The sequence below is a fragment of the Tupaia chinensis genome, unplaced genomic scaffold (genome assembly GCF_000334495.1).
Source record: "Tupaia chinensis unplaced genomic scaffold, TupChi_1.0 Scaffold145916_1, whole genome shotgun sequence".
NCBI classification, from domain to species: domain Eukaryota; kingdom Metazoa; phylum Chordata; class Mammalia; order Scandentia; family Tupaiidae; genus Tupaia; species Tupaia belangeri.
In genome coordinates, this window is record NW_006205774.1 from 352982 (window position 1) to 374312 (window position 21331).

A 21331-nucleotide genomic window follows, 5' to 3' on the forward strand; every position below is an offset into this window, starting at 1 on the left:
TGGCCTTTCACTACTAAATCACCCCCTGGGCTTTCAAGTCATTTATATGGTTGTTAGTTATACTACACTTATGTGCATACTTTTGCTTTATCAATATATTTTTAAATGTTAGTCTTATTTTAAAGCTCCTTGCACTCGTTCCTAAGCAAAACCTACTTATCTCAGAAGAGGGAGCTCCTAGTTCTTTTTGTTATCTTGTAACCAGTTTATATTTCTCTCTGGAATAATGTACCATAGCATGTACTATCTGGGAACATTTTTTAAAGTTCTTAATTATATTTAGTTTCATTGGGATTATATAATAAGAATTACAGACTTTTTAGAGTTGATAAGACTCTTAAAGATTAGCGAAGAGTCACAGAGATGAAATGCCTTTTTTTTTTTAGAGTGTTTTGCCTTAGGGCATGTGCACTTGCTGTAGTGAGAGACAGAGACAGTGAGAGGGAAAGTTAGAAATCACCCCTCTTGTGGGGATGGCTATGCTGCAGTCCCTTTTCCTCCATTCTCCTCCCAGGATCTTAGGCACACACACACACACATGGATTTTCAAGTCATCGAGTCTGAAACTCGAACTGCAGTCACCCTTGTGAGAGTTCAGTAATATAACCACTATGCCATCTTTGGGTCCCATGAAATGATTTTAAGATAGTACAGGTAGGAGTAACAGATCTATCTGGGATAGAGGAATCATCCTAATCTATTTGATTTACTTTAATTATTTATATTTCATTTATAGAGTATATGAGACTGAGGAATGTTATGTTATAAAATTATTATAAGGTTATAGACAATATGATAAAAAAGGCTTGAACTTTGGGAAGACATATACTTAAATACCCTTCTAAGTGAAAACTGGGATTATATAACTCATCATTAATAGTACTTATTTATTACATTTATTGAGTTTTACATGAATAATGGCTGGGGAATCAGCAGTTAGCGTAATGGCTATGTCGCTGGACTCCCACGTAGTCAACCGCGGTTCGTGTCCTGGACCTGGTGGCTTAAGACTCAAGCCGGGCACGTGTGCATGCGTGCCCAAGATCCCGAGAGGAGAATGGAGGAGAAGGGATTGCGGCGTGACCATCCCGCCTGGGGGGTGACTTCTCGCTTTCTGTCTCTCTGTCTCTCTCTGTCTGTCTGGCTAGCGCACGTTCCCTATCACTCAAACCTCTCCCCCCCCAAAAAAAAATGGCTGAAAACACTATGGCATATGAAAATGCCAGTGTTCAATGAATGTTAGATGTCTTTTCTCATTTTTGCTTTTTAATGCTGTACAATAGCTGTATGTTTAGAAACCCAATTTCTTTGGGTTTTGAATAATTTTTTCTGCTCCTGTAATCCTGTGTTGCTGGGCAGATTATTTAATTTCTCTGAAAACAAGGTTCTCGAATCTCTTATGTAGATTCAGAATAGTTCTGTTGCAGTGTCATCATGAGGGTTACTGTATAGCTCCTGAAACACACAGTGATCTGCATTAATAGGAGATAGAAATATGAGTACTATTACTTGGTGATATTTTAAATGATCTGTGCCCTCCAGCGTTACCCAGGAGAATCATTAACTACTGCTAGATGATAGCAGTAGAGAGCATGGTATATAGAGTTGCCTATATAGGAAGCAGTTGAGTCAAACATTAGGCTTTTGACTTGGGACTCATATACAAAATTAAGCTCTGTTCTCTGTATACATAAGCTAATACTGTGGAGTAACTGCTTAACTTCTAGCTACATAAGCATTTCTTTTCTTTTCTTTTTCTTTCTTTCTTTATTTTTGTTTTTTGAGATGTTTTTGCTATAGGGTGTGTGCACACACCAGAAAGACAGAGAGAGACAGAGAGACAGAGAGTGAAAAATCACTCCCCAGAAGGGATAGCCACGCCACAATCCCTTCTCATTTATTCTCCTCTTGGGATCTTGGGCACTCATGCACACGTGCCTGGTGTGAATTTAAGCCACCAGTTCTGGGACTTGAACCATGGTTGACTACATAGGAGTCCAGCGACATAGCCTTTACTCTAACTGCTGGTCCCATAAGCATTTCTTAATACCTCATATTTGCCTGCGTTAGAGGACGAGTTCCTGTTTTTGGGGAGAATGCATCCATTTAGACGTGAATATCACTGTCACACAGTTTATATTTTTAAATCAGATCATCTCAAATAAGCTTTAATTTGAAGAAATTGAATATTTAACTTTTAGCATTTTTACCCTTTATGGTGATAGCTAAAGTAGGAATTTAACTCTCTAGTTGACAATGTAAGAATGCTCAGGAAAATTTTGTACGTACCCACGGCACCAGGTGGCACAGTGAGTCTGTAAACAGGAGATAACTTACAACCCAAAGTGAGTGTCTGCCTGAGAAGTGAGAATTGGAGATTCCGGAGACTCCTTTTAAATGCAGAAGAGTTGAATCAGTGAGCTAAGTAGTTGTATCTTTGCTAACTTCCTTTTATATATATATATTCTATTAGGTCATTGGGAAAGTTATGATATATTTTTCTGTTTTCTATGCAAAAATGTGTTATGACATTCCCAACAACCCAATAAGATCTTATTTCTTGTACAATGGCTGGTTTTCAACCCAAAAAGTATTTAATGCATAGATTTATTGGGTGGTAAACAGAGTCAAAAATATCTCAGTGTGTATAGTATAGGTCACTTCCCTTGTCCTAAAGCCCAAATCTCCCTATTCTGGGTCAACACTGTAGATAACAAATAACCACAGGTTTCAGTGCAGTAGGGTTAGAGCCATGTTTGTTTGAAACTTAAAATTTTAATTTCTTTTTTATCTCAGAGAGAATTTCACGAGAGATTTGTGTGGTTATGAACAAAAAAGAAGATACAGATCATGTAGGGCATCTTCTTGAAGAAATGCTAAAGATCGAATTAAATGTAAGTATGCCAAGACTGAGTTTTGATACATTTTGATTGCCAGAAAATATCTGTAGTGTGAAGTATCTTTCTTGAAAAGGTATAACAATTCTTCAATCCTAATTCTTTTTTTAAGTGGACCATGTTAGTTTACTTTTAACACCCATCATGCCATGAATTCATAGGGAATAGGTTCCAGAACTCAGGCTCCTTTCCATTGGTTCTCACCAAGTGTGTTTCTCTGGGTGGAGCAGGCTGGCGCTTTAGTTGAACCCAGGTACCTTTCTCTTTGGTTTCTTTCCTTTTCTGGTCATTTTCCTTCCCATGTTTTAGGAAGCTATCGCTACTCTTAGAATGCTTAATATGCTCAATATGCACATTGATTCTCTTGGCAAGAATCTGGCCCTTATCCTATTGGTTTACAACAATGCCAACAGCACGCTGAGTAACATTGTAGACTCTTCCAGCTTTACCATGGTAACACTTGTGGGGCATTCCTTTTTAAATAGTACCTATTCCTTTGAATGTCCACAATATCACCTTCCTTATAGATTCACATGCAAGTTGACAAAGGAAACACTCCATGTTTTCTAAAAGGCCTAGAGAACATATATTGGGTGCTTCTCCTCATTCCCTTTGTGTTTTTTATTTTGGTGAATTACTGGAAAATGGCAGTTCTGGCCAAAAGGCCCTATATTTTTTAAAAAGAATTATTTTATTTAACTTTATCATCATTATTGTTATTCAGTTTGATCAGAGAAAGACAGAGAGAGAGAGAGAGAAAATGTACGAAGCAAGCTACCAGGTTAGGTGCTCAAACTATGGTTGACCATGTGGGAGTCTAGTGCCTTTAACCATCATACCACCTGCTGACCGCCTTCAATCCTAATGTTATTATTTTGCTGTGACGAGATTCTGTGGTCTGTCAACTTTTCAACTTTTCTTTTTTTTTTTTGGAGAGGTTTTTGCTATAGGGTGCGTGCACTCGCCAGATAGAGAGAGACATAGAGAAAGAAAGCGAGAAATCACCCCCCCAGGGGGGATGGTCTTGCCGCAATCCCTTCTCCTCTCAGGATCTTGGGCACGCACGCACACACACCTGGCGTAAGTTTTAAGCCACCGGGTCCGGGACATGAACCGTGGTCGCCTACGTGGGAGTCCAGCGACATAACCATTACGCTAACTGCTGGCTCCCTGTCAACTCTTAATACTGTATACTCCATTCTCTTTGTCACTCCTGTTATAGATTTTTTCTTCCATCTCTAGATGTGATTACGTTTTAGAAAGTACTGCTTAATGTGTACATTTCCCAACCCTAAGGACAAAGCTTGACTTGAGAACCATATACAAGATGCTTCCTGAAGTTTGTTGAGTATATAAAGACAAAAGAGATGAAAAGGGAAGGGAAAAACAGGAGAGAGAGGGTGACAAAGCATGATAATTATGATATTGAGAAAATAAATGGGGCCAGGAGGTTGTGTGGTGAAGTCACTGGCTAACAGTTGACTGACCATGATTTGAGTCCCGAATCAGCAGCTTCAGCATCACACCAGGCACATGTGTGTGTTTGCCCAAAATCCCAAGAGGAGAATGGAATGGAGAAGAAGGGACTGTGGCATGGTCATCTCCCCTGGGTGCGTGGGGGGGTGGGGAGTGTTGATTTTTCATTTTCCCTCTCTGTCTCTCTCTGTCAAAGTATGTGCACCCTATAAGAAAAACCTAAAATAAAAAAGAAAGAAAAATTAAATATATGTCTCTTATTTATAAACTGATCAACTTACTAGTTAAACGTATATTTATTGGGGCCAGGAATATGGAAGAAGCAATTGTGAAGGTGTCTATAAGAAAAACTCTTACCATTTAGAATTTCCAGTAATTATTTTAATGACAACTTTGTGTACCAAAATATTTTGTTTGCCAAAATGAGTTTTCTTAAAATGTGCAACTTCTAATCAAAATTTATGATCAAGGTCATGATTTTTTAATAATGTAGACAGTATAATTCTAATCAAAATCAAGAGGAGAAAGTTCTATTTTAGTTGATAGTGCAATTTTATCTTGATAGCACAGGTGGAAAGACCACGTGCTCTGAAAGCAGACTGCCTGCACTTACATGTTAGCTTTGTTGCCTGATTTTCTTATCTGTAAATTGAAAATGTCAATAACATCTATATTGTAGAGTTTTAGAAGGATTGAATGAAATAAACATAGTTAAAGAGATTAGAAAAGCATCTGTCACACAGTAAGTTTTCAAGGAATGCAAACTGTAGCAGTTAGGCTTTCAATAAGAAACAGTGTATTAACACTGTTGAGACAGTGTTGCTTATGTGTTGCTTAGTCTCTTAGTAGAGACTAGTTAGTAGTTCCCAAACTTCAATGCTGTATTGGATAATGAGTTAGTAAAATCAGATTCCTGGAATGCATACAAATTTAGTGAATACGATAATCCATGGGACAAGTTCTAAGTTTTTAATAGGTTCTGTAGGATTTTTTTCCCCCTAGTTTTTACTTTTTTTGAAGAGATTTTTGCTATAGGGCATGTGTGCTCACCAGACAGAGACAGAGAGACAGGAAGCGAGAAATCACCCCCCCCCTCCAGGGGGGATGGCCACGCTGCAATCCCTTCTCCTCCCTTCTCCTCTCCGGATCTTGGGCCCGCATGCATACACGCCTGGTGTGAGTTTAAGCCACTGGGTCCAGGACTCGAACTGTGGTTGACTACATGGCAGTCTAGCGACATTGCCATTATGCTAACTGCTGGTCCCGCCAGTTTTTACTTTTTTCATGAGCAAGAAACCAAGAGTTAGAAACCCCCAACAGAGCTGTCACATCACAATCCACCCCAAGTGTCAGCCAGCTCTGGATCATGGGCCCATATCAGCCTGGTCACCATCAATCCTTTTGTTTATATCTCACAAATCATTCGGGTTCCCTGAAACTAAGGCCCCAATGGATTCTCTAAGGAAATTTCAAGAATACAGTATTCCCGAGTTCTTCCATGTGAGTATAATTGTTCTGTAGCCTAAAATCTTCAAGGTGGTTTTGACTAGATTAAATTTTTGGCATGAAGATTTTTTAATGGAGCATCTTGACTATGTCATTCCATTTTCTTCTGTTAGAAAGTATTTTGATCAACTGTGATCAAATTCTGATTTTTATCTTAGTTTCTCTACTTGCATGTCCAAATTAGTGTTTCTCGTTTATTTGTTGTATACTTTCTCTTTTATGTTTTTTCATACATTCAATCACTATATATTATTACAGCAAGCAAAATGAAATTTCCCTGCATGAATATACAGCATATTCATCCTTTTAAATATAGTATCATACACGTTGTCATCAAAAAATAATTTTCCATTGTAGTGTCCCTTGAATGTTTTGCTTCTTTCTTTTTCCCCTTGATACCCTCCTTCTAGCCCTCCCCCACTTCACACCCTCCTCCCACACTGTCTCTAGGATTGTATCTGTAATTGTTCTCCTTGCTTTTGTTTCCCACAGAGTGTAGGTAATCAGCATATGCTGAGTGGGGATATATAGTGCCTCTCCAGCCAGACTGATAGAGAGGCAGCATTTGTACTTTAAATTCTGATTGTTTTACTAGAATTTTTCTCAAAGATGACCATTTTTCGTTGCTATTTCTAAATATATAATGTGTTCTCTAGCTGTGTCATTTCAAATCTCTTTATTTTTTTATGACAGAACATGTTCCATTCTATTTAGTTCTCTTCATAGTGTCCTGTTGGATAAAGATTATATATTGTTTGTCCATCTTCTATAGCTTTTTCTTTTTCCTGGCTTTTTTAAATCTCAATGTTTTATTTTGAAATTTTCTTACTTTTCATCTTATATTTCTCTTTATTATATCTTTGTACACTTTCGTATTTTTTCTAATTTAGCCTTCATTTGTTAAATGACTTGATTCTAATTTTCTGCTTTAATAAACTTATTTTTAACTAATTTCCATTTCTTTTTGTTTATTGAATTTTGGATTGCAGTTTTTATCTGTTTTTGTGAATAGATCTTCCTGATATGCAATGTTGCCTTTCAGGACATTATTTCAGTCTTCATTCTTTCAACTCATACAAGGGATCCTCAAAACTATCATGAATTAAAAAAAAATACCAAAATAAACTTGTACTTTAATTCTATTTTCCATGAAATTTTTTAAATACTGCCCCTTCTCCCATTAGATTTTCCTTCTGTTGCTTCTTTTTAAGGAAAAGAGTTGCATCTTTTTTTTGGGGGGAAGGGGTTAGAATAATTTTTCTAGCATAATGGCATACTGATTGCTCTTTATTTATTTATTTTTTTTTGCAGGAAAAAATATATGTGCATGTGGTTCCTAAGTCCTTCCATCTCTGTTGCCTTCCTCTTTTACCTGAAATTTCTCTTTCTGTTATTCTTAGCATGCCTGTCTTTGTCAATTTGGTGTCTTCTCAGATTGGGGCTTTGACTTTGAACGGTGCCTCCATTTATTAGATTTGAGTGTTTTTCAGGAAACTCTGGGTCTGCAAGTGCTGGTAATTTGTCCCTGTCCACTGATACTAGATAGTATTGTGTTAGGTATTGTCTACATGTTCTTGGTGTGATATACTTCCTGTACTGTCTGTTTTCATGGAGGCATCTGTAGATATTCGAAGATTAAAACAACAAGCTTTGGGCAGGCTGTGTGGCCTGCTGGTAAACATGCCTGATGGCACAGTTTGTGTTGTGGACTCAATGGCTTAAGAAACCTGCCAGGTGTGGCCCATGAGCCACTTATTCTTTCTCCTGTTAGGACTGTTCCTACCTCTCAGAGGTGTCCTTTCACTTTTACTTAATACACTACCCTTGGCTTCAGCTATTGACATGTTTCTTTCAACGCTTAGTCCCAAACGCCAAGAACCTGGACATCACTGAAGCCAGCCTGCAACACAATGAGAGTTATTAAACTGCCGCTTCAGTAAAGGATTTCTAAAAAGAAAGAAGCATGGTAGGTGCATGTATGTGGATGCCCCAAATTCCAAAAAGAGGGAGAGATGGAGGAGAAGAAATTATAGTGTGTCCATTCACCATGGGGGGTGGTTTTTCTTCCTCTTTCTGTCTCTCTCTCTCTCTGGTGACTACATACACCCTCTAGCAAAACAAAATAAAACAAAGCAAAACAAAACCCATGTACTTAGCTTTCCAGAATCTTTTTCCCTTTAGTGTGTCTCTGATTTCTGGCCAGTTTGCACTTTTAAACACGAAAATGTCTCTTATTTAATTTCAAATACTTAATTTATCTATAAATATAGATGTAGATAACAATTTTGAGAAATTTTAAAAATTAGACTTGATTCGAAGGTGAGGATTTCACTTGTATAGTAGGTAAAACTAAGACATACATATATTGAAAAGGAATATTACTGTTTTTTTAAACACCTCTAAATTGCAATGTCCTTTCAGTAGATACTTTTGACTTTTTATTTATTCATTTATTTATTAATGAGCTAGTGTAGGACTTTTAAAAGTGGACATTGGGGGACCAGCAAATGGTGTAATGGTTATATCAGTGGACTCCCATATAGTCAATCATGGTTCAAATCCTAGACCTGGTGTATGATAACTCATGCTGGGTAGTGTGCATGTCTACCCAAAATCCCAAGAGGAAAACGGTGGAGAAGGCTTTGTAGCATATCCATCTCCCCTGGAGGGGTAATTTCTTGCTTTCTGTCTCTTTGTCTCCCTGGCAAGCACATGTACCCTGTGTAAAATCTCTCTTAAAAAATATAATTTAAAAACTGGACCTTGGATGTCCTGTTAGTGCTCAGTATCTTGTTTGACCTGTATGGAAATATCATTTCTACTCTGCATTCTCTGTCTTCCAAATTTATTGTAATACTATAAAACCAACACAAAGAGTTATTAGAAAGTTGTTTTTTCATGAGGAGACACAACATAACACTTATGGAATACCTTCTATGTTCCTGAAATAGTAATATGCACTTTTGTCTTTAAATTAATCTCATGATTTCCCTCATTTTATAAATAGAAATAAGAAAGCCTTATTTAATTATTTGAGCAAGATCATATAATGAATGAGCATAGGTATCTGTTGATTCAATATGGTTTCTGCTAAGTGTTCTTCTAAGGAAAGGTGAAACAAAAAGGATTTTTAAATTTGAAAAAGGAGTTTATACCAAAGGTCTAAAAGAAGTCCCCTTGGGATAGGATTTATCTCATTCTATCTAATTTTTCTCTTCCCTTACAAAAGCAGATTTATTCTGTGGCATTTTTTGGTCTATATTTACAAACACAAAACATCACATATTACAACACTACTACCATCAGATTTGATCTTGCTTTGAAAAGAACAGTAAGGAGGATGAAGTCACTGCTATTGAAATCCCAGCATTTGTAGGGCAGATCAGTGTGGGTGTGGAGCTGCTCAACACACAATGGGAGGACTGTTTTACTAATGTGAAAATCAAAAATGTTTTCCACTGAAACTAGAAGAAAAGATTGGGTATGCTTATTGTAATTATCTGTGTTAGCATTTTTGACATACCTGAACTAAGCATCTAACTCAATTGTAATGAATCATGCCAGATACATGGAAGAGGCTCCAAAAGAGTTAATGAGAAAGACACACCTCTGCCACTCACCATACACATGCAATTTCACTGATATTTAAATTATAAGACTTTATCATCAATTTTGCTCTGTTTCTTCAATGTCTTATGCTTTGTTGGAATATTTCATAGAATCTCCCTATACAATGATGAAAGGGACCTCTCTTGTCAACAAATGTTGAAACATAGATTATATGTGTATATATATATATACACACACACACACATATATATATATATAGATTATATGTGTATATATATACACATATATATATATATATTATTTATAGACCATAGATTACTTTAACACCCATCATGCAATGAGTTCATAGGGTATAAGTTCCAGTAGCTCAGGCGCCTTTCCATTGATTCTCACAAAGTATACTTCTCTGAGTGGAGCAGGCTGGTGCTTTATTTGAACCGAGGTGTCTTTCTCTTTGACTTCTCTTTCTTTCTGGTCATTTTCCTTCACACGTATTAGGAAGCTATCTTTGCTCTTAGGATGGTTAATGTGCTCAATATGCACATTAATCCTCTTGGCAAGAAGCTTACCCTTCACTTGTTTGTTTACAACAATGCCAACAGCATGCTGGGTAACATTGTAGACTCTTGCAGCTTTGCCATGGTAACATTTGTGGGGCATTCCTTTTTGAACAGTACCCATTCCCTTGATGTCTACAATACCACCTTTCTTGTAGATTCGCATATATGTTGCCAAAGAAACCACTCCATGTTTTATAAAAGACCTCGAGAACATATATTGGGGGGCCCTTTCCCTTTGTGTTTGTCATTTTGTTTAATTACTGGAAGATGGCAGTTCCAGCCAAAAGGGGAAGCATAGATTATATTGTAATGTGTTGTTAAAGTAGTAAAAAAATTCCAGGTAGAAAGATATGATCAGATTTTGATAAGATCTTAATTCACTAGTTTATTTACCAAATAATTAACAAATACTATTATGATAGTCCCTGAATGGAAAATTGAACTGAGCAACTATGATTCTGTGTCCTCAAGGAGTATACAGGCAGGGAAGAAACAGTGCATGGAAATACAAACAAGGTCTAACTGCATATTGTGATGAATATTCTAGGGATAAGAATACTGTGCTTATGTTAAGGGAGCCAGGGTAGATGATTTAGATGGGCAGTAAAATCCAGGGGATGAAATATTATGTATCGGCAGACATGGCATTTAAGTCTTAAAGGGTAAGTAGGAGTTACCTACTTGAAGAGCAAACCAGAAGAAACACTGTGTAAAGGGAACATAAAGGGCTTCATTGAGCACAACTGAAGTAGGGCTTCTGTGGTTGAAAAACAGTGAAAAGAATACAGGTGAGGTGGTAGGAGATGAGGACAGAGATGGGGGCAGACCCAGAAGTATCCTTGTGGGACATGTTGCATTTCGCAACTGCTACTGTTACTATTATTTATATTTGTCTGAAGAGCAAAGTGAAGTAATAGAAGACTTTAGCTGGGACTGACTTGATCCAATTTACCTTTACAAAAGACCATACTGGCTGCCGCTGCTTAAAAGTAAAATTCTCTAGAGGAAGACATGTAGCATTTAATGTTTCTATACATCATGTTACTGCTTAAAAAAACGCATAAGCATGTTTGACCTAGTTTTTATTCCTGTAATAAAAGAAACAGAGCTCTCAAAGAATGTTGATCTATATTCTGAACAAACAGGGACTATAGGGACTTTTCGTGTATTTTGCTTATCCACTGTTTCCTGTTTCCTGAAGCGCATAATTTAATTATTGTTTTGTGTAACCACAGATGACAAGCAGGGTGTAACTAAAAATCATTTGTTTTTCTGGGTGTAAAGCATGCTTTTGTTTTGTTGAGGCCGTTCTATGGTACCTAGTTTATTTTTTCTAATGCCCTCAAGGTTGTGTCCATCCAGTGTATGGATCTGTGTTGTTTGTTACAAGCCTCATTAAATTCCATGTGTGACATATTAATCAAAGCATGAAGAACAGCAAATGAAGTAAGAAGAAAATAATAAAAGAAGCAGAGCAAAATAAGTCTGCAGCATCCTATGACCTATTCAAAATAGTAATTTTATGCTTATTTTGATACATGTTTTAATAGTCTGAAGATACAAAATTTTTGTTTTTGAAGTGAAACACAGAACAGTTAATAACAATGAAATAACACTGTAAAACTATTTATTTTCTTAGATCTCTGACTTGTCACAGTGCCAAGAGCAATTAATTTGCTCTGTGTAAGTGATGTATTTGTGTGAATATGTACAAGAAACTAGTTGAGGACCATCCCATTAAATTCAGTCAGTTTATTTGTATATTAGCCAGATTTCCCGATTCATTCTCCAGAGGTAGGAAAAGAAACCCCAGAATTATTGGACCACCTAGTTGCTCAGGATGGTTTTAATTAAGTTCATACTATACCTAATAAAATTAACAGTTTATAATTGGTTGCCATGGTTTTATAATATTATTCATGAGGGAACTAAGGGGAATGCTCTTCAAATGCTACTCTATTTTCCCTATGTATAATCTTCACCTTTTTAGCTGTGCATATTTTTGAGATACAGGAGCCTATTGAACTTTTTATTACCCTTCCTAAAGGAACCAGATGAATAATTTGTTAAAATGATCTGTGTGTCCTGGTCCACATAAAGAGTGAGGTCATCGCTCATAAACTCCAGACAACCATTTGCTTATCTTAATATATATATATATATATCCAAAAATAGAAAATCAGTTAACATCGAGTAGTGGGCATATATTTGTAAAATCAGTTCTTATCCTGTAATTAAGAAAATTGATTTTATACATGTGGTAAATAAGTTTAGAAGGAAAACATATACAAAAAGTTGAGAAAATGCTCTTTTGGCATGTAGATTACTTATCAACCTTCAATATTTGATTTAAATGATTATCTGTAAATTTGATTAGGCGGTTTACATTGAGATATAGCTTTAGAGTTAATTCACTGTGATTTCACTTTATTTTATTGATTTATTTTTGATTTATTTTGCTCCAGTTACAAGATACATGGTTTTGTTATAATTATTATTATAATTATTATTATTATTATTGTTGTTGTTGTTATCATTATCATTGTTATGACCAGTGGGTGCTTGCACTCACTGAAGGAAACACAGAGAGACAAAGTGAGAAAGCACCTCCACCATTGGGAAGAATCATGTCACTATCCCTTCTCCTTCCTCTCTGCCTCCTTCTGAGTATTTGGACACACATACACATGCACCTGGTGTGTTTTCAAGCTGCTGGGTATGGGAATTGAACCACATGGTTGGCTGTGTGGAATCCAGCCACCTTAACCACCATGCTACCAGCTGGCCTGATAACTTGTTTCAAGATATCATTTTATACACTTACTAATGTTTCTCTTAATAAGTTAGTTTGGAGATGCATTTTATTTCAACTATTAGCATGCAGTACAATTCTACTTTGTAATACCAATAAGTAAGTTATTTTATTGTTTTAATAGCTTTAGCTAACTAACAGCTTCAGGCTTTGGGTGGTTAGGAAAACTGAAACAAATATACCCCTTTGAACTTGTGGTCAGAATAAATTATGCATGGCATCCTGTTACCTGAAGATTCGTTTCTAAGGCTAAATATTTATGTTCTTTAGTTAATGCTTCTCTTGCATTGACACTGTATACTTTCAGTGATTACTCGGTACCTGTGAGTTACGTAAAGTATACAGATTGACCAGTCATTCAAGATCTTCCACAGTCTATACTGAACACTTCTCTCACAATATTAATGCTGTCACAGTTTGTGTCTTAGAATTGTGTATTTTATGCTCATTTTGAACTCAGCATTCTGTTTGATATGTGCATGCCTTCCCCTTGTCTTTGTATTTTAAGGCTTACTTTATCATTATTCTTTACATAAAATTCGTCCTCATTTTCCTAGTTCTTGGACATCATACACAGCTTACCAATAGTGGTATCCTTCTGAATATCATTTATTCCTGCAAATCTGTCACACTATCTCTTGTCACTAACTTTTCCCAGAGTGCTGTGTATATAGTGGGAGCCAGATACATAGTTGTGGTTAATGATGATAGGATGATGAACAAGCAAGCTTCTGGAATAGTTCTCTCCTTGGACATCAGCCAAGTATCTTTCTGGAGATAAGGAGGTAGCCACCGGGCGCTGATCAATCATGTGAAATTTGAGAAGCATTTAAAATACAAAGTACACCCAAGAAGTTCTCACTGGTTTCCTAACCAGAAGAAAGGATTGTGTTCCCACAAGGAGGAAAGAGACTGGCAGTGGTAGATGTTGCAGAGAGGAGATGAACTAAATTCTGCAGCAGTGATGAAGCATATAGCATCTTCTACGGAACAGAGAAAAAGACAGAGATGGAGAAATAAGCAGTGTAAAAGGAGGGTTAGCAGTGGAGTATAGAAGTGGATCTAGAGCAATATTTAAAAATGTATATTGCTTAGAATCTTTAATATTATTTATTGAAATTTAAATCTACCTTTCTATGTTGTCTAGGAATGTACTACTTAAAAAATACACTGAGTTTGGGCCAGCCCTATAGACCAGTTGTTAAGGGAGCTGGATTCCACATGGTTAATCCTGTTTCAAATCTCAGCCCTGCATCTGAAAAAAAAACCCCAAAACAAACAAACAAACAAACAAAATAATCAGGCATGTGTGCATTTATGCTCCAAATTCCGATAGTGTAGAAAGGAGAAAGGATTGCAACATGACCCACTCCACTGAGGGAGTGCTCTCCTCTCCCCTTTTGTCTCTTTCTGTGACAAGCACCCCTGTCTTCTGGAAATTAAATGGAAAAAAAATCTAAACAAAAAATTGAGGCTTATATGTATTGACATCTTTCTGAATTAAGTCATTGGATGATATTTGTTATCCAATATCATTGCTCAACATGTAACTTATCCTTAATTTATTTTTAACACATGATCATATTGGTCATGTGTTAAAACAACCTATATTTGATAGGTTACTAATATGTAATGTACAATGGAAAGTTAAGAGAGGGAAATTTTATTTCAGATAGTGTAAAAATCATGTCTTTTTAAGGTTATTATATATCTGAATTTTTTTATAAAATATAATTTTATATTTTTGCTTTGCCCTTGTAAAAAGAATTACTATACTACAAAGTTGATAGAAAATATTACTGCTTTGAATGTTAGTCATTGATTCATGAATAAGTGTTGAAGACCAAAAACTAGACCTCCTCATGACCCAGCCAGTCATGGTAGCACAGGCAGTAGAAATACTTCTGTGATGTGCTGAAAAGCTATGGGTTTGTTCCCTGGTCTATGTGAGTACACTAGGCACACTCATAATCTTGGTTGGCTGTGCATCATGCAGAACCTTTGTAACAGTGCCATGTGCCTACCCAGCATTCTGGATTAGGAGGATATCAATACTTCTTTGGTGTAACCAGCGGGCAATGGTCTGTCTTATGGTGGCAGTTCATTAGGTGGAGAGTCATTAAGTGGGTGATAAATGGGCATTCAGAGGTGACTTGCCTGACTTTGTTCTTTAAAAATGAGATTGGCTTTTTGGAAACACATTTTTAAACCTCTGTTTCTGGGGTTCAAAAATAAAGCATTTCAGCCTAAGTTAAGTCTTATTAACTCTTTTTGAAATGAAAATCTTTCTTGACAGCTTATCTCTAGTCCTTATATCCAGGCCTTAAATAATAATTTGGGTGTGCAGATGTTTGCATTTAATTAATAGTAATTTTTTCCCTAAGTTCTTATTTGTTATGATGTAAGAAAAGTATTTCATTTTTCTTTGGTATACTTTAATTTTGCAGAACACATTGGAAGGTTGTTTTAAATTTTGTTTAAATGTTTGAACCAAAATATTTACAGTACAAGAAGTTCTCCTAGCCAGCAGATGGTTTTATTTGCTGTGTTGAGTGTAGAAACATTAAGAATGACAGCCTAAGATGATGCCATAGAGCTTTTTGATAAACAACCTAATAGTGTTGTCTAGTATGGTCTTTGTTTATCAAGGTATCAAAGACTCTTTTGCTATATTTAGGTAAAATCTAAGTTTCTTTACTTAAGCATGGAAAATATTGATCGTTTCCTGGTTTGGAAGAAAGCAGTATGACTAAAACAATTACACTTACCTGGAAACAATTATTAAAAGAATCTGAATTTCAAGAATTGCTGTTTGGGTTTTGTATTTTTTGTAAGGAGCATATGAAAATACCAAGATTTAATACCTCTTATAAAAATAATGTATTTCTGTCATTGCCTATGGTCATTATCTACTGAATTACTGTCTTTTGAAGTTTTTAATTTATAAAACATCTGAACAAACATATTTTAGTTATAATTGCAATAACACATACCTGGACACTGTTCTAAATATACCTGTATCTTATATTCTAAGAAAGTATGTTGATTAATTGTTCATGGAATACATACTAGCCCTCATAACAAAACAAGTATATATTGAAGCCAATATAGGCTAAAGTTGTTACAGGTAAGAATGACACCAGTATTTGTGGCAATAGAGGAAGATGGTCTTAGAGTTTAAGAATATTTGTGTTGGAGAGTGGAATTGGATGGCTAAAATTTTAGTAGGGTATAAGTTGATTATGTAGAACCTTCATGACAAATTCAGTGTTTTAGATTTTCTTTAGCAGTAATATACACACCCATGTAACATGCATATATGTATAATTTTATGTTCTTTGAGAAATTAAGCTTTGTTTCAGGAAAAATCTGTCACCTAATGTGTTAATGTTGTAGTGCAAGTCATCATTCACATGTGTGTGGTAAAGCCGGTATAAACAAACATGCTGCTCTGCCAGCCGTATAAAAATATAGGTCCTTCAGAGTATTCCAGAAGGCATTGTTTCCACAGGAGATGGCAAGTCCGGGTAGGAGAAGGGATTGCAGCCCTCCCCCCAGGGCTTGATTTCTCACGGTTCCTTCTCACTCAACTCTCTATTGTGAGTGGAAGTCTCCTATGGCTAAACCTTAAAAAAAAGACAAAAGAAAAAGACCCTTGATGTTAGGAAACCTTGGCCTCATATGGGCAAATCAGCCCATTCTCCTAGCAGTATAGAGATGTTATTTTTATTATTCTGGAAAGTCATACAAATTTGGTTCAGAGACAGAAATGTCTCTACCTTTACTTTCTGGTAAATAAGCAAATCTTTTGGAAGACACACATGTATCTTTTTTTTTCTTTTGGAGAGGACTTTTCCTTATTGGGCGCATACACTCGCCAGAAAGAAAGAGAGACAGAGAGATAGAAAGCGAGAAATCACCCCCCCAGAGGGGATGGCCACGCCGCAATCCCTTCTCCTCCATTCTCCTCTCGGGATCTTGGGCATGCATGCATGCGCCAGGCAGGAGTTTAAGCCACTGGGTTCGGGACTTGAACCGCGGTCGACTACATGGGAGTCCAGCGACATAGCCATCATGCTAACTGCTGGTCCCTGAGACACATGTATCTTTACAAGTCTGCTGCTTTGCACACATCCTTGAAAAGACAGTCTGGTGCAAATTAGGTCTTAATACCTTTGAAAATGGATACACAAGAGACCCATGGAAAGTTGTCTTCGTATACTATTTAGATGGTACTTCTTGATCAAACTTACATAGAATTGAAGTTGATTTTTTTTTCTGTTGTAGTATTAATACATAGCTATGACTTTTTTTTTTTAATAGTGTTCTCTTCAAACTTTGGTATATGAGATTTTAAACTGAAAATCCTTTATGAGTCAAGAGATTTTTAAAATAAATTTTATTTTTATACATTCAATCATTATATATAATTACAGCATGCAAAATGAATTTTCTCAGCATGAATACACTGTTAGTCCAGTCAAAGATACATGTTACCATCAACAGATAATTTTCCATTTTTGTGGCCCTTAAATGTTTTGCCTTTTTACTGATTTCTATAACAAAGCTAAGACCTTGAACCTTTTACTTTCCTTTGCCATCCTTCAACATTTTGTTGAAATTATAAAAAATTAAGCTACTGAACAGATAATGCTCTTAGAGGTGCAGAATTTGATTTTTTTCTCAGGTATAGCATGGTGTTTTAGAACTATCACTTATAAAGCATTCTAAATGTAACACCAGTATAAACCAGTAGAGCTCCTAAAGAATTATTGTAGCAGAGATACCATTGTAACAGATCCCTTCACTAGCAATAATTTGTACATTATTGTTACTATGGTGACAATTATAATAAAAGGCTTGACATAATTAGAATATTAGGCTGTTTAGAATAAAAAGCCTTTCGCAGAGGCAACTGGTGGCATGGTGATCAAGGCAGCTGGATCCCACATGATCCATAGCACAGTTTAAGTCTTGGATTCAGTGGCTCGAAAGCACTCCAGGTGTGTGTGTGTGTGTGTGTGTGTGTGTGTGTGTGTGTGTGCGTGCGCGCGCATGCGCCTAAAATCCCAAGGGAAGGACAGAGGAGAAGGGATTGCAGCATGACTGTTCCCCCTGAGGGTGCTGTCTTTGTCTTTGTGTGTGTCTTGCCTTTGTCTTTTCTCTTTCTCTTTCTCTGTCTCTGTCTCTTTCTCTCTCTTGTGAGCATAAACATCCCATAGTAAAATTAAAACAAAAAATCTTTTCAGGAAAAGTCTGTGTAACCTACGTACTATTCTTCCTAAATTTAGTTTGTGACTACCTCTAGTAGTGCATTTTTTGGCAGCATTGCTTTCCTTATTGCCCAACTTAAAGTCTCACATGTATTCTGCATTTTATATATTTTTTCCATGTCCTTGTTTGCTGAAATAATACTCATTGTTCCTGTCATTGTTCAAATCTCTCTCTCTCCTTTTATTTTCTTTTTGATAAGTGACCTGATAAGCTTCAGCCTGAGTTTATTTTTATACAAGGATCTTGGTTTTAGGTGTGTTTCCTGTAGCTATTATGTGCCTTTTCATAACAAAGTTGTTCACATTCATGTTTGGTCTTTTTATTTTTTCTTTTTTTGAGAGTTTTCTTTTGCTGTAGGACGCGTGCGCTCTCCAGAGAGACAGAGAGAGACAGAGAGACAGAAAGTGAGAAATCACCCTCCAGGAGGGATGGCCATGCCACAATCCCTTCTCCTCCATTCTCCTCTCAGGATCTTGGGCATGCATGCACATGTGCCCGGCGTGAGTTTAAGCCACTGGGTCCGGGACTCAAACCGTGGTCGACTACATGGGAGTCCAGTGACATAGCCATTATGCTAACTGCTGGTCCCCATGTTTTGTCTTTTGTCTAGTTGGTTAGATCTTTCTTACTGTATGTTTTTTTTCCTAGGATGTAAAAGTCACACCTGGCACCCTGTGTCATACCGGCAGAGATGTTCAGCACATCATTTTCGAGCAATGCTACAATTTCGTTTGTGTGAATGTAAGTAGCAGATAAAAGGATTGGAATATATTTGAAGATCTGAACTATTAATGTGGTAGAGAATTAATTTTTATTTTTTTAATAATTATTTTATTTTATTTATTCATTCATTTATTTTTTAATTTGACCAGAGAGAGACAGACGTGGTGAGAGAGAGAGAAAGGAAGCGAGAAAGCAAGCCACCAGATTCTGGACTTGAACCCTGGTTGGCCATGTGGGAGTGTCCAGTGCCTTAACAACCACGCCACCTGCTGGTCCCTGAGAATTAATTTTTCTTAACTTACTAATATTTGAGTGACTTTTGTTTGTTTGTTTGTTGTTTTTTAATTTGCCAGTGGGCACCTGCACTTGCCAGAGACAGACGGGGTTGAGGGGCTGGGGGGAGAGCACAAACCAATGGGGCTTGGCTATGCCACAATCCCTTCTCCTCCACTTAATCTATCATGTTGGGATTTGGCACTTGCACACACACTTGGCCAACAGGTTTTTCAAGTTAAAGGTCTGGGCTTTGAACCATGCAATTGGTCTTGTGGGATCTGACTCCATTAACCATTAGTTCATGGGGTTGGCCTAGAAAGCAATATTTTGATAAATGAATTGTGTTACTCAGTATGTATTTGGAAATCTTATTTTTTATCTTTTGAAACAAGAAAAATATTTTCTAACAAGCTAATTGCCATGCTGAGAAAATGATGTTTCTTTAGATAACTTCAATTTTCTATTTTATACCTGGTATAAAATAGATAAGAAGATACAAATTTGAATTAATGCATAGTTCAAATTTAATCTATAAAACTTAAACTAGTAATATTTTGAATAATATAAAGAATTTCTTCATTTTTGTTTTTGAATCAATTTTTAAAGTCACTTAAGAACTTCATTAAATTTCCTTTTCTTTTTCTGTTCATTCAGGATACCACCTCTGATTTTCAAGAAACCCAGAAGTTACTGAGTATGCTTGAAAAGAGTAATCTTTCCACTTTATATTCTGTTGTTGTTGTTTCGGTAAGCAAATCAGTACAGAGTTTGCTCATCAAACTTGTGCTTCCTCTCTTATAACTCAAATTTTTATCCAGCTGAGTCTTGAGCCAAACTCTGAAGAAGAAACTCATATTTTTTATAGATTCTTCAGATTATTATCTTCTATGATTTTTTTGTTCACATAGTACTACAATCATTTGGTTGTAGTGGTAGGTTTGAAAAACTATTTAAATCAACCTAGTAACCAATTTTGTTTTTTCCTTTCATGAAGTTGCAAAGTATTTGGCTAAACTGACTAGTTGCTTGAAAAAACTTTATTTAGCATTAGTAGAATATCATTAGAGAAGAATTACAGAAGTTAAAGAAAAATGTGAGGAATAATTTAATAAAGAAAATGTTTTGAATCGTTAATCTTATCTATTCTATGGAAAGCAAAAATCGAAAAAACAACACATTAAAGAGAATTCTGGGCCAGCAGTTGGCATGGTGGACTTTCATGGCCAATCATGGTTTGAGTCAGACCCTGCGGCTTACTTTTCACTTTCCCTGACTGCATCTCTGTCTCTGTCTGGTGAGAACATGTACTCTGTAGCAAATTAAAAATAATACTAATAAATAAAATTAATAGTTAATTTTAAGTAGAATGTCCCATAAAAATTTGACAGAAGTGTTTTACACAGAAAACTAAAAATACATGATTTGGGAAGAAATTACTTGATTAGTTTATAAAATTATGTAGCAGAGTGGAAATATCAGAAAGCAAAGCAAAGGAGAAATAAGATCAGAGGCCAAGACAGCCAACCTGGCTGAGGAGCAGGAGCTGCATCTATAATACTTTGCTTTGAGTAGGGGTTTCTAATAAAGTGCTTAGAAATTGCCAGGTTCCTAAAACTCAAGTTCATCCCACAGTTGGGAATTTTAGGTAAGGTACTTAAAATAAAGATGGTAATTTACACTAAAAATAAGTAACTCTAGATTAATCAATATAAATCAAAACAGATCACTGGGGGAGATTTAATATGTTCATGGACCTGTTTTATTTGTTTATGTGTTCTGAAGATAGTTGCCAGAGATGCAGCTGGTTATAGAATCCCATGGTCCACATGTGACCAGTTCTCACAGGAATATAGAGACTTTTATTGAGCTGTTTTGAACACCATGGACTACGCCAACACTGCCAGCTCTAGTTTCCGTAGATGCGTACTGCAGTGTTATCAACTTGCAGTTTCTGTTCACCTGAAGGAAGGGAGGTGTAGTAGGAATCAGCAAAGTCAAATCTGTTAGTAGATGTTTAATGTTTTTTTAACTGAGAGACTATCTAAGGTTGTCACTGGTAATGTCGTGTTGCACTCTATAAGGACACATATTTGGAGGTTCCCAAATACTTATAAAAATATTTTGAATTTCCCTGGTATCTGTCATTTGGTAGTCATTCAGAAGGGACATATGACTCTCAAACTCATTCAGAATATTCTTTGGCAGAAGCTAAGCACTAAATGAATAAATGGTTAAAG

General features: G+C 36.2%; 1 protein-coding gene across 2 annotated transcripts in view; it reads left to right on the forward strand.

Annotated features, from left to right (window-relative positions):
- Positions 1-21331, forward strand: part of CRPPA (CDP-L-ribitol pyrophosphorylase A) — a 359812-nt gene that overhangs the window by 162444 nt on the left and 176037 nt on the right. For both annotated transcript variants that reach the window (XM_027768352.1, XM_014584235.2), the window contains exons 6-8: positions 2797-2894; positions 18744-18836; positions 19749-19841. In XM_027768352.1, the coding sequence (XP_027624153.1) occupies positions 2797-2894; positions 18744-18836; positions 19749-19841 (284 nt within the window). The remainder of the gene's footprint in view (positions 1-2796; positions 2895-18743; positions 18837-19748; positions 19842-21331) is intronic.